The sequence below is a fragment of the Desmodus rotundus genome, chromosome 7, assembly GCF_022682495.2.
Source record: "Desmodus rotundus isolate HL8 chromosome 7, HLdesRot8A.1, whole genome shotgun sequence".
Taxonomy (NCBI): domain Eukaryota; kingdom Metazoa; phylum Chordata; class Mammalia; order Chiroptera; family Phyllostomidae; genus Desmodus; species Desmodus rotundus.
In genome coordinates, this window is record NC_071393.1 from 74,573,939 (window position 1) to 74,594,768 (window position 20,830).

General features: G+C 50.7%; 3 protein-coding genes across 4 annotated transcripts in view; 1 reads left to right on the forward strand and 2 right to left on the reverse strand.

Annotated features, from left to right (window-relative positions):
- Nucleotides 1-1,671, reverse strand: part of DNAJC17 (DnaJ heat shock protein family (Hsp40) member C17) — a 29,703-nt gene extending 28,032 nt beyond the window's left edge. The window contains exon 1 of the mRNA XM_024567666.3: nucleotides 1,566-1,671. Within this exon, the coding sequence (XP_024423434.1) occupies nucleotides 1,566-1,643 (78 nt within the window). The 5' untranslated portion in view covers nucleotides 1,644-1,671. The remainder of the gene's footprint in view (nucleotides 1-1,565) is intronic.
- Nucleotides 1,672-1,866: 195 nt separating this feature from the next.
- ZFYVE19 (zinc finger FYVE-type containing 19) lies at nucleotides 1,867-9,038 on the forward strand. 2 transcript variants are annotated; one of them, XM_024567665.3, is made up of 11 exons: nucleotides 1,867-2,061; nucleotides 3,346-3,467; nucleotides 3,633-3,686; nucleotides 4,071-4,189; nucleotides 4,275-4,420; nucleotides 4,758-4,866; nucleotides 6,486-6,695; nucleotides 7,067-7,146; nucleotides 7,461-7,559; nucleotides 7,694-7,821; nucleotides 7,906-9,038. In XM_024567665.3, exons 1-11 carry the CDS (start codon nucleotides 2,008-2,010, stop codon nucleotides 7,982-7,984), a joined length of 1,200 nt encoding a protein of 399 aa, XP_024423433.1. In that variant the 5' UTR covers nucleotides 1,867-2,007; the 3' UTR covers nucleotides 7,985-9,038. The 2 variants fall into 2 exon arrangements, with proteins under 2 accessions (XP_024423433.1, XP_053783873.1); XM_053927898.1 differs by lacking the exon at nucleotides 6,486-6,695 and having other exon boundaries at nucleotides 1,993-2,061.
- Nucleotides 9,039-9,165: 127 nt separating this feature from the next.
- On the reverse strand, nucleotides 9,166-16,047 carry PPP1R14D (protein phosphatase 1 regulatory inhibitor subunit 14D). Its single transcript, XM_024568152.4, has 4 exons — nucleotides 15,692-16,047; nucleotides 9,890-9,973; nucleotides 9,673-9,705; nucleotides 9,166-9,482 (listed from the first exon to the last, which is right to left on the reverse strand). Exons 1-4 carry the CDS (start codon nucleotides 15,938-15,940, stop codon nucleotides 9,417-9,419), a joined length of 432 nt encoding a protein of 143 aa, XP_024423920.1. The 5' UTR covers nucleotides 15,941-16,047; the 3' UTR covers nucleotides 9,166-9,416.
- Between the last annotated feature and the right edge of the window lie 4,783 nt (nucleotides 16,048-20,830).

Below are 20,830 nucleotides of genomic sequence, written 5' to 3' on the forward strand. Positions count from 1 at the left end.
ATATATCTCTTACAGCAAGGGAAATAAACAAATGGTACTATATTAAACTAAAAAGTTTTTGCACAGCAAAGGAAACCATCAACAAAATGAAAAAAAATCACTGTTTGGGAGAACTTATTCGCCAATATGCATCTTATAGGGAGTTAGTATCCCAAAAATATAAAGAACTCATATAACTCAATACTAAAATAAAATCCAATTAAAAAGTCAGCAGAGGACCTGATTAGACATTTCTCCAGAGAAGTCATAGCGATGGCCAATAGACTTATGAAAGGATGCTCAACCTCAGTAATCATCAAGAAATGCAATTTAAAAAAACACAATGACAGCCCTAGCCAGTGTGGCTCAGGTGGTTGGAGCCTCATCCTGTGACCAAAAGGTTGTGGTGAGATTCCCAGCCAGGGCACATGCCTAGGTTGTGGCTGGATCCCCACAACCTAGCCCGGGGCAGCCGAGAATGGGAGGCAACCAACTGGACGATTCTCTCTCATTTCGATGTTCCTCTCTCCCTTCCTCTCTCTCTAAAAGCAATTTAAAAAATGTTCTCAGGTGAGGAAAAAAAAAGAAATGAAAGCCACAAAGTACTGGTAGAGAAAGGGGAACCCCTCTGGCACTGTCGGTGGGAATGTGGTGGGATTGGTGCTGCCACTGTGGGAAGCAGTATGGTGTTACCTCCAATTGATCCAGGGTTAGGTAACAGAAATCTTATTTATTTTTTTAAAGATTTTATTTATTCATTTTTAGAGAGAGGGGAAGAGAAGGAGAGAAATATCAATGTCTGGTTGCTTCTCACGCGCCCCTTACTGGGGACCTGGCCAGGCATGTGCCAGGACTGGGAATTGAACTGGCAACCCTCTGGCTCACAGCCAGCGCTCAATCCACTGAGCTACACCCTGCTGCAGGGCAGTAACAGAAATCTTATTTACAGCTTGATCAGTGTCCCACTCCCTGGCACCTTTATCAACAACTCCCTGTGGAACTTCAGGCCATCTGCCTTACCCTCCTGGTCCTCCTGCTTTTGGCCCACTAGCAAATGTTGAGAGAACAACACCTGAGCATCTGTTACTTGAAAAGAGTCAATGGGCTGGGGTGGAAAAGAAAACAGAGATGGCAGAGTCACATGTGTCAACGACAAGGAGGAGGTGCAAAAGGAGTGGAGGAGCCTTGAGACCTAGGCTCCACGACGAGTTAAATCAGCTTTCAGAAGACACTTAAATATCTACAGTCAAAACAAACGGAATTAGAGGCGAACTAACCCAGCGCAGGCCCAGGGAGACTAGCCCCCGCCCCGGCTCGCCCTGCTGCCTCTGCTAGACAAGGGCCAGAGGCACAGCAGAGTACCACGCACGAGGAGCCTCCCTTCTGTGATCCCCTCTTCCTCGTGAGGCTCCCAGAGCACTCTGGAATGGTCTAGGAGCCCACCTTCTGAGGCCGTCAAGCCGCCCCTCGCTACCGGCCCAGGGCCTGGTCGAACCTGGAAAGCGGGTGCCAGCTGCGGGGTAGGTGTCAAGACAGGAAGGGCTGCCAGACCTCTCGAGACAGGCCCTCCTCGCCACCGTTCTCACCTCCTTGTCCGCCGCCTTCTCCTCAATACCTAGCAGCGCGTACAAGTCCATCTGTAAGAGCTCCTTGGTCACCGCCATGGTTCCAACGCTGATTGGACTCGTACTACAACTCCCAAGTCTAAGCGCGCGCGGAGACTGGCGGCGCTGCGTAGGCAGGATGGCGCTTAGCCCCCTGGGAAATGTGTTCTGGGACGCGCTTGACCGCCTCTGAGGGAAGCGGGCCGTCGTGAATGAACTACGACTCCCAGCAGCCCCCAGCTTCCGCTGCCGTCGCTCGCCGACTCGGGTTGGGGGTCACGATTCCTCCGTAGGAGACCGCAGCTGGCCGGCGCGAGTGGGCGTGGGGGAAAGGGGCGGAGCTGGGTGAAGGTCTAGGGGGCCCTGGACCGAGCGGGCGTGATCTCTCCTCGGCCCACCCAGCCGCGCCACGCCGGGAGCCAAGATGGAGAGTAGGTGCTATGGCTGCGCTGTTAAGTTCACCTTTTTCAAGAAGGAGGCAAGTCATCTCTCCCTGTGGGCTGGAGGGCCAGGGAGGCCACAGAGTGGAGGGAAAAACACGGGACTTACAGCCCGTAGACTGGTTTTACCGCCCCTTTCCAGCAGTATGGTTTTGATTAAGTCACTGAGCCTTAGTTTCCATTTCTGTAAAATGGGATTAGCACTCCTTCTCTTGCGGGGCTGGTGTTGCTTCCAATGAAGCGCTGGAGGTAAAAGTTCTCTATAAATTGTAAAGCACGCTCCTATCGTTTTTGGAAAACTAGACTTTTCCGTGTGCCAGGTGTAGGAGCCGGCTGTTTCCTCTCCTCAACCCTGCTTCTCCGCAGCCCTGTGATCACACTATGACACCAAGCCCCGTTACTCTCTCTGCGCTGAAATCCTCCTCGTCACGCAGCCTACCCTTCCCAGGCTTCTCGAGTTAGATTACCGGACTTTCTCCTGCCCGCAGGGCACCATAGCAAAGTCTTGTCTTCAGCACAGACCATCCAGGTTTCCCTGGTAAACTGCAGGCTTCCTCTGCCTCAGCTGTGACCAAGAGATAGGAACCAAATAGAATGATTGAAGAGCAAATTGGGAGGCAGATCCATGTAGAAACTTGGATTTGGGTATCGGAGTGGCGAAGGTTCAAATTTGAGCTCTGTTGTCTTTTTATTAGTATGGATTTTAGGCAAGGGAGGAGAGAGAGAATTCATCTCATTCACAGGGTGACCTCTGTTTGGGCAAGTCACGTAACCTCTCTGACCCCACCTAAAATAGGGCATCAGGATTGTGTAAAATAGTGAATAGAAATTGTGAGGATTAAATCAGTTGATGAATGTTAAATACAGAACTTAGTGCCTGACACACAGTAAGTGCTTGATAAATGGAGGCTATTGTTATCATTCCATCCTGAGCCAAGCTTCCCTCCATGCCTGCTAGAACAGAGAAGGCATGAGCTCTGCACTCTCTCTGATTCTCCTTTGTTAAAGAGTCAGTGACCAGGGGGCTTTATCTATTTGTCTTCTACATTCCAATGTCAGGGAATTGAAGACAGGATAGAAAAAAAGCATGGAAATTTTGCATGAAGCTTTACTTGATTTGAATAAAAGACTGGAGACCAAGGAATCACTTTACCCTCTACCCTTGTGTCTCCCCAGGCCTCAGGGGCCCCACTCTTCATCCTCTTCCGGCAGCTGGTCACAACTTCAATGTCTTCTGTGTGTGTGTGTGCTCAGAGAGACCTTAGGGAGGAGCCTGTAAGGGCAGTTGAGAGGTGGATAACCCTGCTTTGTGTTTCTTATAGAACGGCTGTAAGAATTGTGGCCGGGCCTACTGTTCTAGCTGCCTTAGCTTCAGCGCAGCAGTGCCCCGGGCTGGGAACAGCCAGCAGAAAGTCTGCAAGCAGTGCCATGAGGTCCTGACCAGGTGAGAAGCCAACTTGGCAAGGATTCAGCCAGGTATGGCAGCAGGCAGCTGGCCAGGCCTTGCAGCCTGTGCTCTGTGGCCAGAGGTCAGCTCAGGGAGTGTTTGGGGTCGGTGGCAATGACTGGAAGATGGTAGGACTTCTGAAACCAGATTTCTTTTCTACAGAGGATCTTCTCCTGCCAATGCCTCCAAGTGGTCACCACCTCAGAACTATAAGAAGTAAGTGCCGAAGGGACAGAGACAAATGTGGATGGGGAAAAGACAAAGGAGCCCTACGGCAGCGCTCCCTGCCCAGCCTCTAGATCAAATGAACACGAGGTCAGGAGAACATCCACCTTTCAGGCTCCTGCCTGCCTTCTTGAGATCAGAAAGCAGCTCATTAGCCCTCTCCCAGAGAAAGTTCTTGATAGACATTGCCCTGTCACTTGCACCCTCCGTCTGGGCAGTTGGGTTGAGCTGCAGAACAACGTGCTGAGGGCCACAGAAAATTGTCCATTGGAGGCCTCTCTAGATGCCTAGAGATGATTTGAATAGGAAAAAGGAGTGGATGCCTTCACTTTCCCTTCTGCCTTCTCTAAGAGCATTTATCTCATGTCCTGCCAGGCGTGTGGCAGCCTTGGAAGCCAAGCAGAAGCCTTGCACTCCCCAGAGGCAGGGACTGACCGAGCAAGACCAACTCATCGCTGAGCGCCTAGCACGGCTCCGCCAGGAAAAGAAGCCCAGTGAGTAGGGGCAGGCAGGGTGGTCTAAAGGCTCCTGGGACTGGGATTCCTCTGGATCTTACATGGTTCCCCATGCCACTTGCAGAGTCAGTGCCCTCACAGGCAGAGATAGAAGCCAGGCTGGCCGCACTGAGGGATGAACCCCAGGGTTCCATCCCTTCCACCCAGGAGATGGAGGCACGGCTTGCTGCACTGCAGGGCAGAGTTCCACCTTCTCGGACACCCCAACCGGTGAGTGCTATGGCTTGAGAGGGAAGGGGGTCCTAGTACTTGTATGTCTATGTACTTTGTAGGAGTTGGCAAGCCTCTGACCCCCAACTCCTGATTCTCAGGTCTGCTGCCAGGCCAAGGACCTAGGGACAGGCAGGATTGGATGGGGCAGGAAAGAGTGGCCCCTCGGCCCTGTTGGGGAATGTCAGACCTACCCGATTACGTGGGCCCTGGATTAATCCCCCTTTCCCTGAGCTTTGGGGACTCCTCGGCATTGACCTCTGACATAGACTGCTCCCGACCTTAAGGTGTTGCTTCCCCCCATCCTGATCCCCACTGAGCTCCCCACTCTGAGCAGGTGCATCAGACTCCAGACACCAGGACCCAGGCCCAGCAAGCACAGGATCTGCTGACACGGCTGACAGCAGAGGTGGCTATTGATGAGAGCTGGGAACAAGGAGGCCAAGGTAACTTCTCCACCTGGACCCCCAGGGACCTGCCCTCTCTCCCCAGGTGGGAGGGGCTCTACTGCCCACCCTCTGGGAGGTGAACATAAATCAGAGAACAATCAACATTATAAGAGCTACCATTTATTGAGTGTTTACTTCATCGGGAGCCAATATAAGCCTAGTGGGTAAGTGTGTGGGCTTTAGAATTAGTCAGGGATTCTCTGTCTTACCATTTACTAGCTGTGTGACCCTGGGAAAGTGTCACTTTCCCTCCTCTGTAAAATGGAGGTGCATGTGGTAAAAACATCCTCCTGGGGAAGTTGTGTGGAGTAAATGAGACAATCCAATAAGCTCTTAGGACCCTGCCTGGCTCACAGTAAGTGCTCAGTGAATGTTCTTTGAATGCCAATGGTAAGGAAGAGGAAGAGGCTGTTTAAATTTCATTAAAATTCAGCCCTGGCTGGTGTGGCTCAGTGAGTGCTGGCCTGCAAACCAGGGGGTCACTGGTTCTAATCCCAGCCAGGGCACATGCCTGGGTTGCGGCCGGGTCCCCGGTGAGGGGTGCACAAGAGGCAACCACACACTGATGTTTCTCTCTTCCTCCTTTCCCCTCTCTAACAATGGATAAATAAAATCTCTAAGAATAAATCAATTTAATTAAAGTTCAGTTCCCTCAGTGGTACTAGGCATATTTCAAGTGCTGGCTACCATCTTGGACAGCACAAATGTAACAATGATATGGAGTATTTCCATCGTCATAAATTCTTTTGGACTGTGCTCTTCAAAGGCTTCAGAGCAGTGGTTTTCAATCCCCATCAGGGTCCATTTGACAGTGTCTAGAGACCCTTTGATTATCACAGCTCAGAAAGTACGACTGGCATCTGGTGAGCAGAAGCTAGGGGTGCTGCAGAAACGTCATACAGTGCACAGGAGAGCCCCACAACAAAGAATTATCCTGCCCCAAATGTCAACAGAACCAACATTGAGAAACCCTGCCTTAGTGCCACAACCTCATCAAACATCCTCAGCTACCCCATGAGGTACATGCTGCTATTACCCACATTGTATAAATGAGGAAACTGAGACCTGGTGCGCTTAAGGACTTGGTCAAGGTCACAGCTATTAAGTAACAAAGCTAGGACTTGAACCCAAAGCTGTCTGCTTTCAAAACTCTTTCTCTAAAACTGAGCTGAAAAGAACATGTCAAAGCCACACCCACTCTGGCAAAATTCTTCTAACCTAGTAACACATAGGACCTCAGATTCTGTCATGCTGTTCTGTGCTGCTCCCTGGAAATGACAATTCCAGCCTGTGGGGCAGAGGCGCTGGCTGCACCCTGGCCTCCCCATACCGCGACCCTTTTGGGCGGCAGTTCTCATACCACGAGGACATCATGTGAAAATATCGGGTGGGTGGGAACGAATGTGGTTGAAAAACATCTTAAGATTACCAGTTTTTTACATGGGGAGAAAAATGGAGGAATTACTCATTTGTACCATAAACCACAGGAGCTAGTACTGAAAAAAAAAGCTGGTGATAATGTGGGTTTTTATTAAAAAGTTAAGAAATGGGCTTAGTGGCTTCTGATGAGAGATCTTGGAATGTCTCCGCCTCCCTGACTGCATTGCTCCTTCCAGGTACCTCCATCCAGAATGACCTCAACCAGCTCGGACCAGGGGGCCAGAGCACTGACTCCAAGGGGCAGGCCACCTGCTCCCTGGGTGGGGAGAAGAGCAGGCTGCTGGCTGAAGCAGCAGACAAGCTGCAGGAGGAGGACAGGAGGCAGGAGCGGATCTTGGCCCTTGCCAGGCGCCTGGCTGTGCTTCGGGGACAGGACCCTGACAGAGGTAGAGACTGGGGAGCAGCCCCTTACCCCACCCCACCCCAAGCCAAGCTCTACAGAATGGCTGCCAGGCTCAGTGAGGTGCTGGGGGTCTGCCTGGAGCCATGAGGACAACTGGAACAAAGCGGTGGTTGAAGAATAAGTGGCAGCCATCAGTGGGCAGGGGACCCTCAGTTGCAGACCGTTCCCACCCCCCAGCCCCGCAGGGTGGAGCAGGGAGGGGCAGAGTCTGATCAGTTCGGCCGCAGAGACTGCTCAGCTCTGGAACAAGTGAGCTGGAAACCAAACCAGCTCCTGGTGGCACGAGTACAGCCACTCCGGTGAACTCTCAACCTCACTCCTCCTCCCCTGCTCTCACCTCTGTCCCTCTTCAAGTGACCCTCCAAGACTATCATCTCCCAGACAGTGATGACAGTGAGGATGAGGAGAAAGCCATCCAGAGAGTCCTGCAACAGGTGGGCCTGCCTCACCCACCCTACCACCCCTTGCCCCGTCCCTACCTCATTGCCCCACCACCCACCTGGCCTTGTCCTACCCGCCTCCACTCTGGGACTGAATGGCCAGTCACTCCATGGCTGCCATTCTGGCTGGGGCCACCCTGTCCCTATGATCCATACTTGTACCCTGGCCCCTTGAGATGGGGTGTCAACAGCCACAAGCAGCAGATAAAGGAAGATGGGTTGAGAAGCTAAGTCCACAGAACCTTCAGGGGTATGGGGGAGGACCTGAGCCATGAGAAGGGAGCTATACCTCTTTGCCCTGTCCATAGCTCACTGAAGAAGCTGCCCTGGATGAGGCAAGTGGCTTTAACATCCCTGCGGAGCCAACTCTCCAAGCCCGGGCCAAGGCCTGCAGCGCAGAGCCTGAGGTGAGAAAAGCCCCAGACACAGACCTCTGGGTGGCCTCCACACCCTCCCTCTTGACTAGCCATCTGCTCCGGCGGTGGCCCTCCCACCCATACTCCATCAGGTACCTTTCCCCATTCCCCTCTGCTCCCTGAAGGCCCAGGCTACGACCCCCAGGCCTGCAGCTGAGGAAGAGGAGCTCCCTTGGTGCTGCATCTGCAATGAAGACGCCACCCTGCGCTGCGCTGGCTGCGATGGAGACCTCTACTGTGTCCGCTGCTTCCGGTGGGTGCAGGTAGAATGTTCTGCGGGACTGGGAGTGCTCAAGGCCTACCTGTGATCCCTGACCTGTATCTCCTTGTTCCACAGGGAAGGCCATGATGCCTTTGAACTTAAAGAGCACCAGACGTCTGCTTACCGCCCCCCACATGCAGGCCAAGTGCACTGAGGAAACCCTGGTCCTCTGGGACAGGCAGTCACACAGGCTGTGACAGCCACCTCTGGGCCCAGCCTCAGGGCATCTGCTGGGGCAGCATGTCAGGCTAGACTGCTCAGGGGTGCACCCTGTCCTGAGCCTCGGTGTCCCTGGAAGGAGGAAAGATTTTCCATCAGAGATGCTGAATGGTGGAGCCAGAGGGAGGCAGACGGCGGGAGCCCTCCACCAACAGAGCCTGGACTGGAAAGACCAAACTGAATCTAAGAATGAGCCTTGAAACCTGCTCAAGGGCCCCAGCACTTAGTGTAGCAAATGAAGTGTGTTCATTTCTTGGGCTCAGCATCTTTTATCTCTAGAACCCTGTGGGCCCTGAGCCTGGGCCCTGAGGTGGTAAAGGCAGAGTAGGCTCTGAGTCCAGTCCTGTGGAGAGACAGAAAGGACTGAGCCCTCGGGTGAGATTCTCCAGCCAGAAGCTGTACCACCCATCTCAGAGGCCTTGTGGGCAGTAGACATGAATACTCATTCATCAGAGCTGAGCTGTGTGTCCTGCTCTGGGCAGCCCAACTTGGCCCTTAGGCCCCACCACTGGGGCTGTCGGCCTCTAGCAGTCAGACCACATGTACACAAACGATGGGTGCCAACCCTGCTTCCTGCCCTACTCCCAAAGGACTGCCTCCCAGGGCTCCTGTCCCAGCCTGCCACCATGCTGACTCAGTCTCTGTTCCCAGCAACTCCCTCCTGATCTGACCCCTGGCCTCTTACCCTGTACCCCTTTACATCCCTCTGCTTAGCCCCTGCTTTTTCTCTTCCTCTGCCTGGAGCCAGCTCCAGAAAGTCCTCAACCTCAGGCCTCCTGCCTGCACCATTTAGGGGGGTAGGTAGGTTTAGGCTTCCCTGATGCCCCAGACCCACGTTTTTTCCCGTTACCTCTCTGGGATACAAAACACGTCTTTGCCACTTGGGCTCCTCTCGTTGATGCCAGGATGCTTTGTGTCTTAGCCTCTGGGCCTTGCTAGGTTGTGGTCTCTCTGAAATAGAACTGTGACCTTCATCTTTAAATTCTCAAGGACAGTTTGGATGATTGGACGGATGGGACGTGTGGATAGAGTGTAATGACTCAGGATTCTGGTGTATCACTTGCCCCTCTCCCCTCCCCCTCCCCCAGCCCAGATATGCTCCACACTCCATGCAGCTGGGGCTCCTAGAGCTTTTATCCATTTGGCTGTCAAGGGAAGCACTGGGCAACAGTGTGGCTGGCTCACAGAAAGCCCAGATGACAAGAACTAGCTGTAACTGTATATACAATAGGGTGTCCAAATGCCCTTCCTCATCTTCCAGTGTTCCTTGTCCGTGTCCCAGGGAGCCACTTCCCTCTCAGCCCAGGATCCAGAGACTCAGAGCAGGCCTGACAGCGCCGAGGCTGCTGAATGTAGTCTCCCATGTCCTATTTCTGAGGCCGGCTGAGCCTCCGGAGCTTCTTGAGTTGACTGAGCAGCTCAGAGATAAAAGGCTGAGGGAGAAACAGGTAAGATTAAGGCTTGGAATCACACCCACCCACCACACCTTCCTCGCTTAATTCTCCCTGCCCCATTATCTCCCTAGAGCCAGGGAAGGGGAATAGATGCAAGGCCAAAGTTCCCTTTCATTAGCTGCCTCCCCACCAGGTATCCTCTTACCCCAGAACAGCAAAGCACCCTTACCTCTGTGGGGCGGGGACAGTCTCGGAGAAGAGCCTGGGTAGAAAACAGACAGTGGGTCCCAGAGCCACAGCATTTTCCCACAAGGAATTCTTCCCTCTGATTTGGTTCTCCCCACTTTGCCCAGGGAGGCGGAGCCTGGGTTCCTGGGTTCCCGGGTTCCCCTCCTCCAAGCCCCCGCTTCCAACCTCAACCCCGGGGGCCCAGCCTCCCCATCTACCTCCAACTGAGCTTTCTGCTCCTCTGCGGGGAGTTCCATGAGCATCTCCAGGTCAATCTCAGGCTCAGAAGCTGGGGGTTGGTCCTGTTTGGGAATCACACGGGGCTCAGAGAGGCCTGGCCGGCTGGTGCTGGAGTGGGGGTCACTGTCAGGGGCGAACCCATCGCCCACTGTTCCCCATCTTCAGCCCCTCTCCTCACTCAAACCACACATTCTTCCACAACAGCGACTCAACACCTACTGTGTTCCACCAGAAACAGCACCACCAGAGTTCTTTAAAAAGAGTCCATTTAATTTCAAAAGTTGTATACATTGTTGGTAAGGATGTAAAATGATGCAGCTGCTTTGGAAAACACTTTGGTAGTCCCTTAAAATGTTAAATATACAGCTATCTGACCCAGCAATTCTGCTCCTGGGTCTGTTTGCAAGAGCAATGAAAACATACGTCCACACAAAAATCTGCTCGTGCATGTTGATAACAGCATCATTCATACTAGCTGAAAAGTTGAAAACAAGGCAAATGCCCATCAACTGATGACTAGACAAATAAAATATAATGTAGCCATACAATATTATTCATCAATAAAAGGAGCAAAGGACTGATTCATGCTACAATGTGGATGAACCTTGAAAACATTGTTAGTCAAAGAAATCAGTTATAAAAGGCTACCTATTATGTGATTCAGTTTGTATGAAGCGTCTAGAAGAGGTAAGTCTGCGGGGACACAGAGTAGATCAGTGGTTTCTCAGGGCGGCAGTGGTGGCGGAAGAGGTGGTGGCAGTGGTGGTGGATGTGGTGGCAGGAGAGGTGGCGGGAGAGACTGAGGGATGCCTGCTAATGGTACAGGATTTCTTTTAGGGGTGATAAAAACCCCCAAAATTAAAATGTTATGGTTGTACAACCATGTGAAGATACTTAAAACTACATAATTTTCTACTTTAAGTGGGTGAATTGTATGGTATGTGGAATAAAGCCATCTTTAAAAGTTATTATGGTCATTGAAAAAATTTAAACTGTAGATGTTATAAAATTAAAGATGAAAGAAGCTCAAGAAAATAAGATAAACCACAGACCGGGAGAAAATATTGTCAAGAGATACATCTGACAAAGGACTGTTATCCAAAATATACAGCCCTGGCCAGTGTGGCTCAGTTGGTTGGAGCATCATCCTGTGGACCAAAAAGTCATGGGTTCGATTCCTGGTTAGAGCACATACCCAGGCTGCGAGTTCAATCCCCAGTCAGGGTGCATAAGAGAAGGCAACCAATCAATGTGTCTCTCTCAACAATAAGAAACAAACAATTAAAAAATGGGGAAAAGATCTAAACAGATAGCTCACCAAAGAAGATACGCAGATGTCAAATAGTATCTGAGAAGATGCTCAATAGCATACGTCACTAGGGAATTGCAAATGAAAACATTTAGATACCGATACGCACCTATTAAAATGGCAAGAAATCTAAAACACAGACAATACCAAGCACCGGTGAAACTAAAGAGGTAACTCTATAATTGCCCAAACCCGCAACCTTGGCGTATTGGGATACTCGACCCAACTGAACTACCCAGCCAGGATGAAAAATACAATATTTTAAATGAAAAATTTACTGGATGGAATTAATAGTATACTTGCAGAAAAGAGGATCAGTTGAACTGGAAGACATAGCAAAAGGAAACAGCCCTGGCTGGTGTGGCTCAGTGGACTGAGTGCCTGCCTCCAAACTGAAAGGTCATCTGTTCGATTCCCAGTCAGGGCACATGCCTGGGTTGCAGGCCAGGTCTCCAGTGGGGGGTGTGCAAGAAGCAACCAATTGATGTATCTCTCACATATCAGTATTTCTCTCCCTCTCTTCCCTTCTCTCTAAATAAATAAATAAATAAATAAAAATCTTTAAATGCACCCTTTTCAAAAAGAAAATAGTCAAAATGAAGCACAGATTCTTAGGGGTAGGGGTGGGGGTGGGGGAAGGAAACAGATCCACTTAAAGAGTCCATTTAATTTCAAAAGTTGTATACATTGTTGGTAAGGATGTAAAATGATGCAGCTGCTTTGGAAAACACTTTGGTAGTCCCTTAAAATGTTAAATATACAGCTATCTGACCCAGCAATTCTGCTCCTAGGTCTGTTTGCAAGAGAAATGAAAACTATGTACGGTAATTGGAATCTCAGAAACTGGAGGATGGAATTATTATATAGAATATAATATATATTCTAATGGTTAGAATTCTACCTCTAAAAAGTTATTAGTGCAGCCCCAATTTTTTTTACACCCTTCTTTTTAATCCCTACTCGAGGACCTGCTCATTGATTTTAGAGAGATGGGAAGGGAGGGAAACATCGATGTGAGAGAGAAATACTGATGAGTTGCCTCTCGTACACACCCCAACCTGGGACTGAATCCACAACCCAGGCAAGTGCGCCGACCAGAGATTGAGCCCATGACCCCTCAGTTTATGGGATGATGCTCCAACCAACTAAGCCACACCAGCTGGGGTCCCCACAACATTTTATATCACTTAGGATGTTAGCTCAATGTATACGGAATATAAGGCGTGTGTACTACTTAGAGTCGGATTCCCACTGTGGTCTGGAGTTGAGAAATGGGCTCACATTATAATCCAAATATTCTTTCCCTCAAGTTGTTTTTTTTTTTAATTTTCAGAAAATGCGCAGAGAGATGAGCATTTTCTGAAAAATGAAATGCTGAGATGAACAAACGCGGTGCACTGTGACTCTCTACAACATGCGGTGGTACCCTGCCAGACGCCGCCAGATGTGACCCCTCTCTCACCTCAACTCCCTCCTCAGTCCTTACTCCTGACCCGCTTCTCCACCATGGGGCCAGCAACGTTGTAAGGCTCAGGGATGAGCCAAGCGTGTTTGTTTCACGTATTCGCTGACAACCGTTTCTTAAAGTTGGAAGGTTAATAGATTGTTTGTTACAATCTCACCACATTAAAAGGGCTGCATCAAAATGCTAGCTGCCAGCAGGGAAAGACGGTGTCAAGGAAGCCATGGGAAAGGAATGTTTCAAAAATCTGGGGTGGTCACCAGTGTCCCCCACTGATGCGTACATTACATTTAGCCCCAAGGAAGCCATTGGTGACCTTGGCAAAGCTCTCAATAGAGCAGTGGGACCAGAAGCCAGAGACTTTGGTGGTTGGTATGGGGATAGGAAGGGGAAAGGTACATAAAGGGTGTGAGAGTGGACAAATCCTTTAAGTACTCTTTTCATAAAGGAGACATGAAATATGGGCTGGTAATTAGAAGGGGGCAGGTTGTTGAGCAAGAGTCTTTTTAAAATAGGATAAACTTACGAGTGTTTAAGTGCTTGCTTAGTAGCCAAATCCAGCTCCCCCTCTGACCCACGGGAGCTATAGGCCCCGAATCTGTTCGTTTTCATGGGACTTGTTTCCCCTGAGAACTGCAAAACAGGCTTGCACCCAGTGAGGAGGTGGGGCCCTCCAACAAAGGAAGGTTGAGCCTCCTTAAAAAAAAAAAAAAAACTAAACAAGCAGTGTTGCATCCCTGAAACCATTTCCAGTGGCTCATCTGAGGTAGACTAGGGGGGACCCCTGGGGGCTGGTGAGGGGCTCCCTGAAATTAGAACTGGGGCGGGTCAGCCTGGAGGCTCCGCTCCTCCATTTCCACCCAAGGTGATCAGCCACCCCAGGCTTCCCCCATCATTTGGCTGCTTCCTGGTGAAAAGAGCGGGGATTGGGAGAGGAACTGCTACCTGGCACCTTTGGACGATTGCCATGGCAACTGCAGGCCAGGTATTTTATGTCCCGCACTGCCTGGAAGCAGTCCTCCCGCGTGTCCTGTTTTCCGCTGTTACGAGCTCATTATTGCACCGCTTTCCCCCTTCCCTTAATCTTGCAAAACGAGATTTGGCTGTAGTGTCTTTCTTTGATGACTGGAAGGATTTGTCCTGAGGTGCTCAAATATGAGACTTTCACACAAGTGACAACAATCTGAAATCGAAACTGATCCAGAGAGGGAGGGTGCGGGCAGCAGTGAAGGGCAGTGGAGGTGTCCTGCAAGGTCAGAGCAGGCACAGGCCAAGAAAGTCTGCCGCTTCTCCTCTCAGCCTCGGGACGTGTCCCACCTACCCCGGGATGCAGCAGGGGTCATGGCCAATGCCGGGACCAAACAGATGCTTGGCCCAGGGAGCCTCCCAGGACAGCCTGGGCCACACGGATGACTTCCCAATCCCAGCCACAGGGCTGCTGACACAGCCCTCCCCTGGAAGAATCACAGGTCCTTGCTGCCCCCAGAAGAAACACGAAAGGGTGGGAGTGGTGGGGGGGGGCAGAGGGGGAAGAATCAAATCAAGAAAATCATTATTTCTGATTATTACATGATCATCATTATATGGAAAAAAGGAAAAAGGAACTGAGTCAAGAAAGAGGAAAGCCCTGGCTGGTGTAGCTCAGTGGATCGAGTGCGGTACGAACCAAAGGGTCACAGCCAGTTCCATTGCCAGTCAGGGCACACGCCTGGGCTGCGGGCCAGGTCCCTAGTGGGGGCCACGTGGAGGCAGCCGCACATTGATGTTTCTCTCCCTCTCTTTCTAAAAATAAATTTAGAAATCTTAAAAAAAAAGGAAAGGGGAGGAGCAAAGACCGTAGTATGTGGATAAGGACTGCTGCTTTCTGGCTTGGGGCAGCGGCTCCCTGCCAGCCACACGCTGGAATCAACTGTGGAGTTTATTTTTAAAAAGGCCAGCGCCTGGGCCCCTCCCTAGTAGATTTAAATTAAATTCAGTTGAAGAGCAGCCAAAGCATTGGCTCGTTTCTGAAGTACTTCAGGTGTGGAGAATTGCTAAATGCTCAGGTAGGTGCTCAGGCTCTGCAGGCAGAGCTCCCGCTGCAGCTCTGAGCCTCACGGCTTCCTAGCTGTGTGACCTTGGGCGAGTTACTCAACATCGCTAAGCCTCCATTTCCTCCACCAGGGTAAAACAGGGCCTACCTACGGGAGTCACGGGGAGGCTGCATGAAATAACGCATGTCCAATGTTGGCACTGTGCCTAGCACATGCTTAGTGCTCAAAATGTTACTCTTGTTGAAGCAGTGGTTGCTCTACTACTCTCGGACCCCAATTTGGAGATATCTGAGTGCTTCCCGTGACAAGGGACCGAGACCCGTCCTCTTCCCAGGGTGGAGTAGAGGGTAGTCAGTCAGAGCCAGGGCCGAGGCCAGTCAGCTACTGGTGTCAGTGCTGGACACGCTGATGTTCTAGTCCAGCCCTGTCCATTCTGCACTGATGAAAATATTCTATATGCGTGCCGACAATATGGTAGCCACTGGCCACATAGGGCTCTTGAGCCGTTGAAATGTGGCTAGTGTGATATTTAATTTTCATTAATTTAAAGTTAAATAGCTATATATAGCTGATATCTACGGCATTGGACAATGTAGCTCTGCACGTGTGTGTTGAGGATAAAGAGTAAATAAAGACTTAAAATAAAGAAAAATAGCCCTTCTATTATTTCATTTGAGCATAAAAAAACCCTAAAAGGAGATATTGTCAGGGATGTGTAGACCCTGCTTCACTGATTAGGACCCCAAGTCTCAGAAATGGTAGAAGACCTGCCCCAGATTAGAAAGAGAGTTACAGGCAGAGCCCAGACCAGCGGGGCTGGACTTCTGGGCTGCAGACCCATGCTTGGCCGGTCGGGGAAAGCTTTCTCTCTGTGGGAGCTCCTCCCGAGGCCTCAGAGCAGGCTTTCTCAGTCCCCGCTCCCCTCTCCCCCTGCCGAGCCCCAGGCCCCCATGTCTCCCACCCTCCCCCATGCTACCTGGAAGAGCTCCTGAACCTTGGCATCCACCCACTGCTCCGTCTCCAGCCAGCTCTGGAGCTGCCCCCGGTCGTACTTCACGGTCAGCCGGCTTGATCTCCGGGACCTGGACACTTTGGAGGGGTCAGGGTGGGGCTTGGAGTCTGTGGATGATGTCCTCCTCCTCCCAGAAGCCCACTGGACCTTCTTACTTGGGCCCTCTCTGTCAGGGTTGGGAGAAGTGCAGGAAGCAGGGCTTGAAGACAGCATGGAGGGATCGGCCTGGGCAAGCAGCTGGCATAAAACCACCAGTCAGAGTAAGGGTGCCGGGGAAGTGAGGAGACAGAAAACAGAAGAGGCCAGCAGGGGAGAAAGGCGGGAGAGAGGGCGGGAGGGCGGGAGGGCCAAGGCTCTGGGAGGGGCAGGGGTCAAAGATCAGCAGGGCTTTTTGTCTAGGGCTGGGAATGCCAGACTCCTGGCTCCCGGCGGCCGGTGAGTGGCACTCCTGAGCTGAGCTGTGCCCCAGCCTCCCTTTCTGAGGCCCCGAGGGACATCAACTGCAGATAAGCAAAGGTCAAGAGGGTGCCATGCCTTGGGAGGAGAAAGAGGACCTTGGGTCCTGAGGGGTGCAGGTCTGTGATCTCTGCTCTCTGACCAGCTGTGGGACAGGACCCGAGTCACAGTCACCTGAGAGTCTTCAGCATTCCCCCTCCCTGGGACGAGGCCTACCTGCGAGGCGGCAGTCAGAAAGACCCTGCCGCGATGTCCCCGGCCGGCAGGGGCTCCTGCTCAGAGTGTGGCTCTGCGGGAAGCAGTTTCGCCTGGCTAGTTGGGGGTGATGACCCGTGGTCCTCATGGAGTCTGTGTCTCTTGTGTCTGCGTGTGCCTGAGTGTGAGCTGCCTTTAGGGATATGTGAGTTAAGGGGCACTCCTGTGTTAGCCTGGCCTCTGTGGTCAGTGACCCTCCCCTGAATCACGTCCTTCCCGACACAGAGGAAACCTGCAACCTTTTACCCAGGTGTCAGGGATGACTACTTCTAGATATCCTTGCATTCCAAAGGAAGGGTATTTTTATTTGTTTAGTCCTTTGTAGCAAAAATTTCTAAACATGTTTAGAAAAGTTATGGAACACTATTTTTTTTTTTTTTAATGAACAGCTCAGAAGGACAAACAAATGAAAATGAAAGTTTCTCTTCTGCCCTGGCTGGTGTGGCTCAGGGGATGGAGCGCTGGCCTGCGAACCGAAAGGTCGCTGGTATGATTCCCTGTCAGGGCACGTGCCTGGGTTGCAGGCTGGGTCCCTGGTTGGGGGTGGCAACTGACTGATGTTTCTCTCCCTCTCTTTCTTCCTCCCTTCCCCTCTCTCTAAAAAAATGTTCTACTTAATTCATCACCTTCTATGATTAAAAGAAAGAATTCTTCAAAAATGCCCCTTTTAGGGCTGCAGCAGTGTCTGAGAGGAAGTGTCTCCTTTAAATAAAGATTAAGCCAGTGACAACAGCCTTCCCTTGAAAAATATTGCATAATTTCCCCAAAATTCCTCATAAAAAATCCTTTGTCCTGCCTTATCAGGGCAATTAGTGGACTTTTACTATGACTATTAAAATTAAACTTTATCCTATAAATACATTATCATTCTCTTTCAGTTATTATTGCCACATAACAACCCACCCACATTTGAAGGCTAAGACACGTGTGGCCATTATTTGTTCAGGAACCTGCAGCTCGGTCAGGGCTCGGCAGATGCAGCTGATCTCTGCCGGGCGGCTGGATTGGGGCTGAGAATGCTTAACGCCGCTCCTCAGCTGGGGTTGGCTGTGAGGTAGCTGGACCCGGACAATGTCTCTTGCCCTCTTTGGGTGGCCTCTCTCCTACAGGGTCAAACTTCTAACCATCACAATTGGTTCTAAGAGGAAAAATGGAAGCCACAAGCCTGGGACCTGAAAGTCAGGTGGTGCCACCTCTGCTATGTCCTATTGGTCAAAGCAAGTTACAGAGTCACAGGGAAGGAAGACGTAGACACTCCCTCTTGGTGGGAGGAGCAACTGGCACACAAGGAAGGCGAGGTCTGGTCTACCATCTCCGCGGGCTGTATTTGTAGACCATCTGCTGCACGACCATCTGAGACAACGCACTCAGCGGTCCTCTCCTAGGCTTGGTGTTAAGGCCCGAATATTCTCACCAAACCACCCACTCCTAAGAGTAATGGTTGGTACCAGGGATATTGTTGATGGGAGAGACCTGGTTCTTCTTGCCGACGCACGTAAAGAATTACAAATCAGCCAATGTATTAGCACACAATCTGGGTTTACCGGTGATCCGTTCCCATGGAAGAGAACAGGCCTAGCTAAGGGGGGGGGGGGGGGCGGAGAGTGAAAGGCATAGGTTCAGGGCAAAGCAGGGTGGTGAAAGTAAGGGCAGCTGGAGGCTGGGGTGGCCTGAGGGCTGGTGGCCAGAGAGCCAAGAGAGCAAATCCTTTGTTCTGAGGACTTATACAGTTGTCAGGATGGGAGTAAAAAAGTTACATGTTGATTGATGGGTAAATGTGGTACCAGCCTTCTCAGGGGGACGTGACTACCCAAGCTGAGGTATGTGTGGGGGTCTATTAGCCTGAATCCTTACCGTGCTCCAGACTCCACTTGTTCATCTTGTTGTAAAACACACACATGACAGGGGGCAGTTAATTAAAGTTGGGACACTTACCCAAAGTTTCGGGCTTCTTCTTTGGGCACTGTGGACACTCCCATATTCCAGGCCTTGGGATGAAGGCACAGTTTCAAGGCTTTCTTTCCCAGGTAGTGGAAATGACGCCCAGAATTTCAAGGAGTTCCTTCCTCCCTCACTAACATAGAGTTTCTTGTGATGTTGGCACATCTGGCAATGTTATCGGAGCTCAGGACTGCTGAGTTAGCGGGTGAGACATGTCTCCCTCCTCCCTGCCTTGACTTACTATCCATCCTACCTAAGTGCTAAAGGGTGTTTCCTGGCAACCAGGATGCTAGACGCTGGCCAGTAACAGCAGTGCAGTCTCAGAGTTCTTCCTATACTGTCTCCTGCCTCAATATGGCAAATGGGAATGAAAATGGCTATAGCATAAACCCAGGCCTTCTCTTCTCCAAGTTCACAGAGGGACAGTGAGCCACATGGTCTAACAAAAGAGGTAACTCATCCAGACACCTGCCCCTGGGCCTGCAATATAGAACTAGAAAACAGTATCATTTGGAATTCTTTGTAGAAAGGTCAGAATCATAACAGGGCCCCAGATTGGCAGTTATGAGATCTTAAATCTGGGCTGCCCTCTGTCACATATTAGCTGTATGTCTCTGAACATACAGAGGGCAAATCTGGGGCTTCTGTTTCCTGTATGAGGGGGGGAGGCCTTTAACAAAGGCCCCCCAGAGCTCAATCACTCTCTGTTGCTCCACAAACAGAGCTTCATGAATCCATCCAGGTAACAGCTGGCCCTGTACACACTGCCAAGGAGGCTCTTGGGGGCCACCGAGGGTCTGAACAGGTGAAGGGCCGATGGAGGCAGGGCTGGAGGAGGGAGTCTGACACAGTGCGCGGGTGGCTGGGGGTCCTGGAGGCCGGCGCAGAGTCCAGAGCGAGGGCAGCAATGACAGTAGACAAGAAGGGAGAGATGTGAGTGATAATCAGGGAAGACTGCCAGGACCCAGGCCCTGGCTGGGTATTTGCAGGGGAAGCCCAAGGAAAAGCAAGGGGCACAGATAGCTCTAACGTCACTGGGGCAATGAGGCCAGGAGAAAATGTGGAGAGAAGAGCAACTTAGGGTTAAATATGAGGAATGTGGATGTTGTTGTGATGCATTTCCCTCTTCATCGTGGAAGCAGTCCATGTTCGCTACAGGGCACTTGGAAAATAATTTAGAATCTAAAAAGAAGAAAATCTTACCCCATATTTCCACCACTCAAATACCATCACTTTCACCTCTTTGTTGGACTATCTTTTTCCCCTTCACGTGTAGTTTTTCTTTTCCGTGTCAGAAGCAGCTTAAGGGAGTGGGGGAAAGGTAGTTTTTTCCTTTGTTTTTTATTCATTCATTTGAGAAGAAGGGAGAGAGAGAAACATCGCTTTCTTGTTCCGCTCATTTACACATTCACTGATTATTTCCTGCATGTGCCTAACTGGGGATGGAACCCACAACCTCGGCATATTGGGACGTGCTCCAGTGAACTGAGCTAGCCGGCCCGGGCTGGAAGTGCAGTTTTTGATGTCAGATGGGATAAAATTATGGCCTTGTCACTTTTTCAGGTAAACTTATTGAGCACTCATGGTGTCACATGTTTCCTCTGTATTAACTCATTTAATCCTCATGAAGTCCTATTTTGTAAACAAGGAGACTAAGGCATACCAATAGTCAGTGGCAGAAAAAAGAATTAAACCCAATAGTCTGGCTGAACTGCGACATCTCCCAGCTGCCCACATAAGGGTGAGAATCTGGGGTCTGTGTCCCTGTCTCTGGAGTTTGAGTTTTTCTGCAGCCCCTGGCACAGGGGTGGACGTGGGGCAATCAGCGACAACATGCTGGCAATGAAATAAATGATTGTACAGTTACTGGGAGGAAAGGGTTTTGTGATTTGATTCCTGCCTTCCCCCATACATTATACATGAGAGTCCGAACACAGGAGACCATTGCCTTATGGTAATATCAGAGAGTGGCCAACTCCAGTGTGAAGCCCACAAGCTCAAACCCTACGCAGGCTTGCCTCCCACTCTTCATATGTGAACTTGAAAGCGCTAGTAAACTTCTCTGCAAGTGCAAACTGTGCTCTGAGTTGCCGGAGCATTAGCAATTATGTATGTCAAGTCTCTCAACAAGTGGCAGCTGCTCACCACTGGAAAATACATTTTGTTTCAGTCAGGTTGAATCTGAGGTGGAACTTTCACCTGAACTCAGAATTCCAAGTGCCGAAAAGCCCACTGAAGCAATGGAATTGGCCTCCCAGGTTACCAGTCCCCGCTCTGCCACCTGACTGCCACATGACTGGACACGTTAGTTCATCTGTCTGACCTGTCTGCTCGTCTGTAAAACGGGGATAATAATAGCACCTACTTTCTTGGTTTGTTTGAGTATATGGAGCAATATGTGGGAAGTACTGAGAAATAGGATTTGGGCACTGTCAGTGGGGCCTGATAAAA

Coding starts and splice junctions, on each gene's coding strand:
- ZFYVE19 (XM_024567665.3), top strand. CDS start 2,008: ATGGAGAGTAGGTGCTATGGCTGCGCTGTTAAGTTCACCTTTTTCAAG. Junction 6,696..7,066: donor GGGACAGGACCCTGACAGAG/GTAGAGACTGGG, acceptor TCCCTCTTCAAG/TGACCCTCCAAGACTATCAT. Junction 7,822..7,905: donor TACTGTGTCCGCTGCTTCCG/GTGGGTGCAGGT, acceptor CTTGTTCCACAG/GGAAGGCCATGATGCCTTTG.
- PPP1R14D (XM_024568152.4), bottom strand. CDS start 15,940: ATGCTGTCTTCAAGCCCTGCTTCCTGCACTTCTCCCAACCCTGACAGA. Junction 9,974..15,691: donor AGGTTCAGGAGCTCTTCCAG/GTAGCATGGGGG, acceptor ATTCCCAAACAG/GACCAACCCCCAGCTTCTGA. Junction 9,706..9,889: donor AGCAGAAAGCTCAGTTGGAG/GTAGATGGGGAG, acceptor TTTTCTACCCAG/GCTCTTCTCCGAGACTGTCC.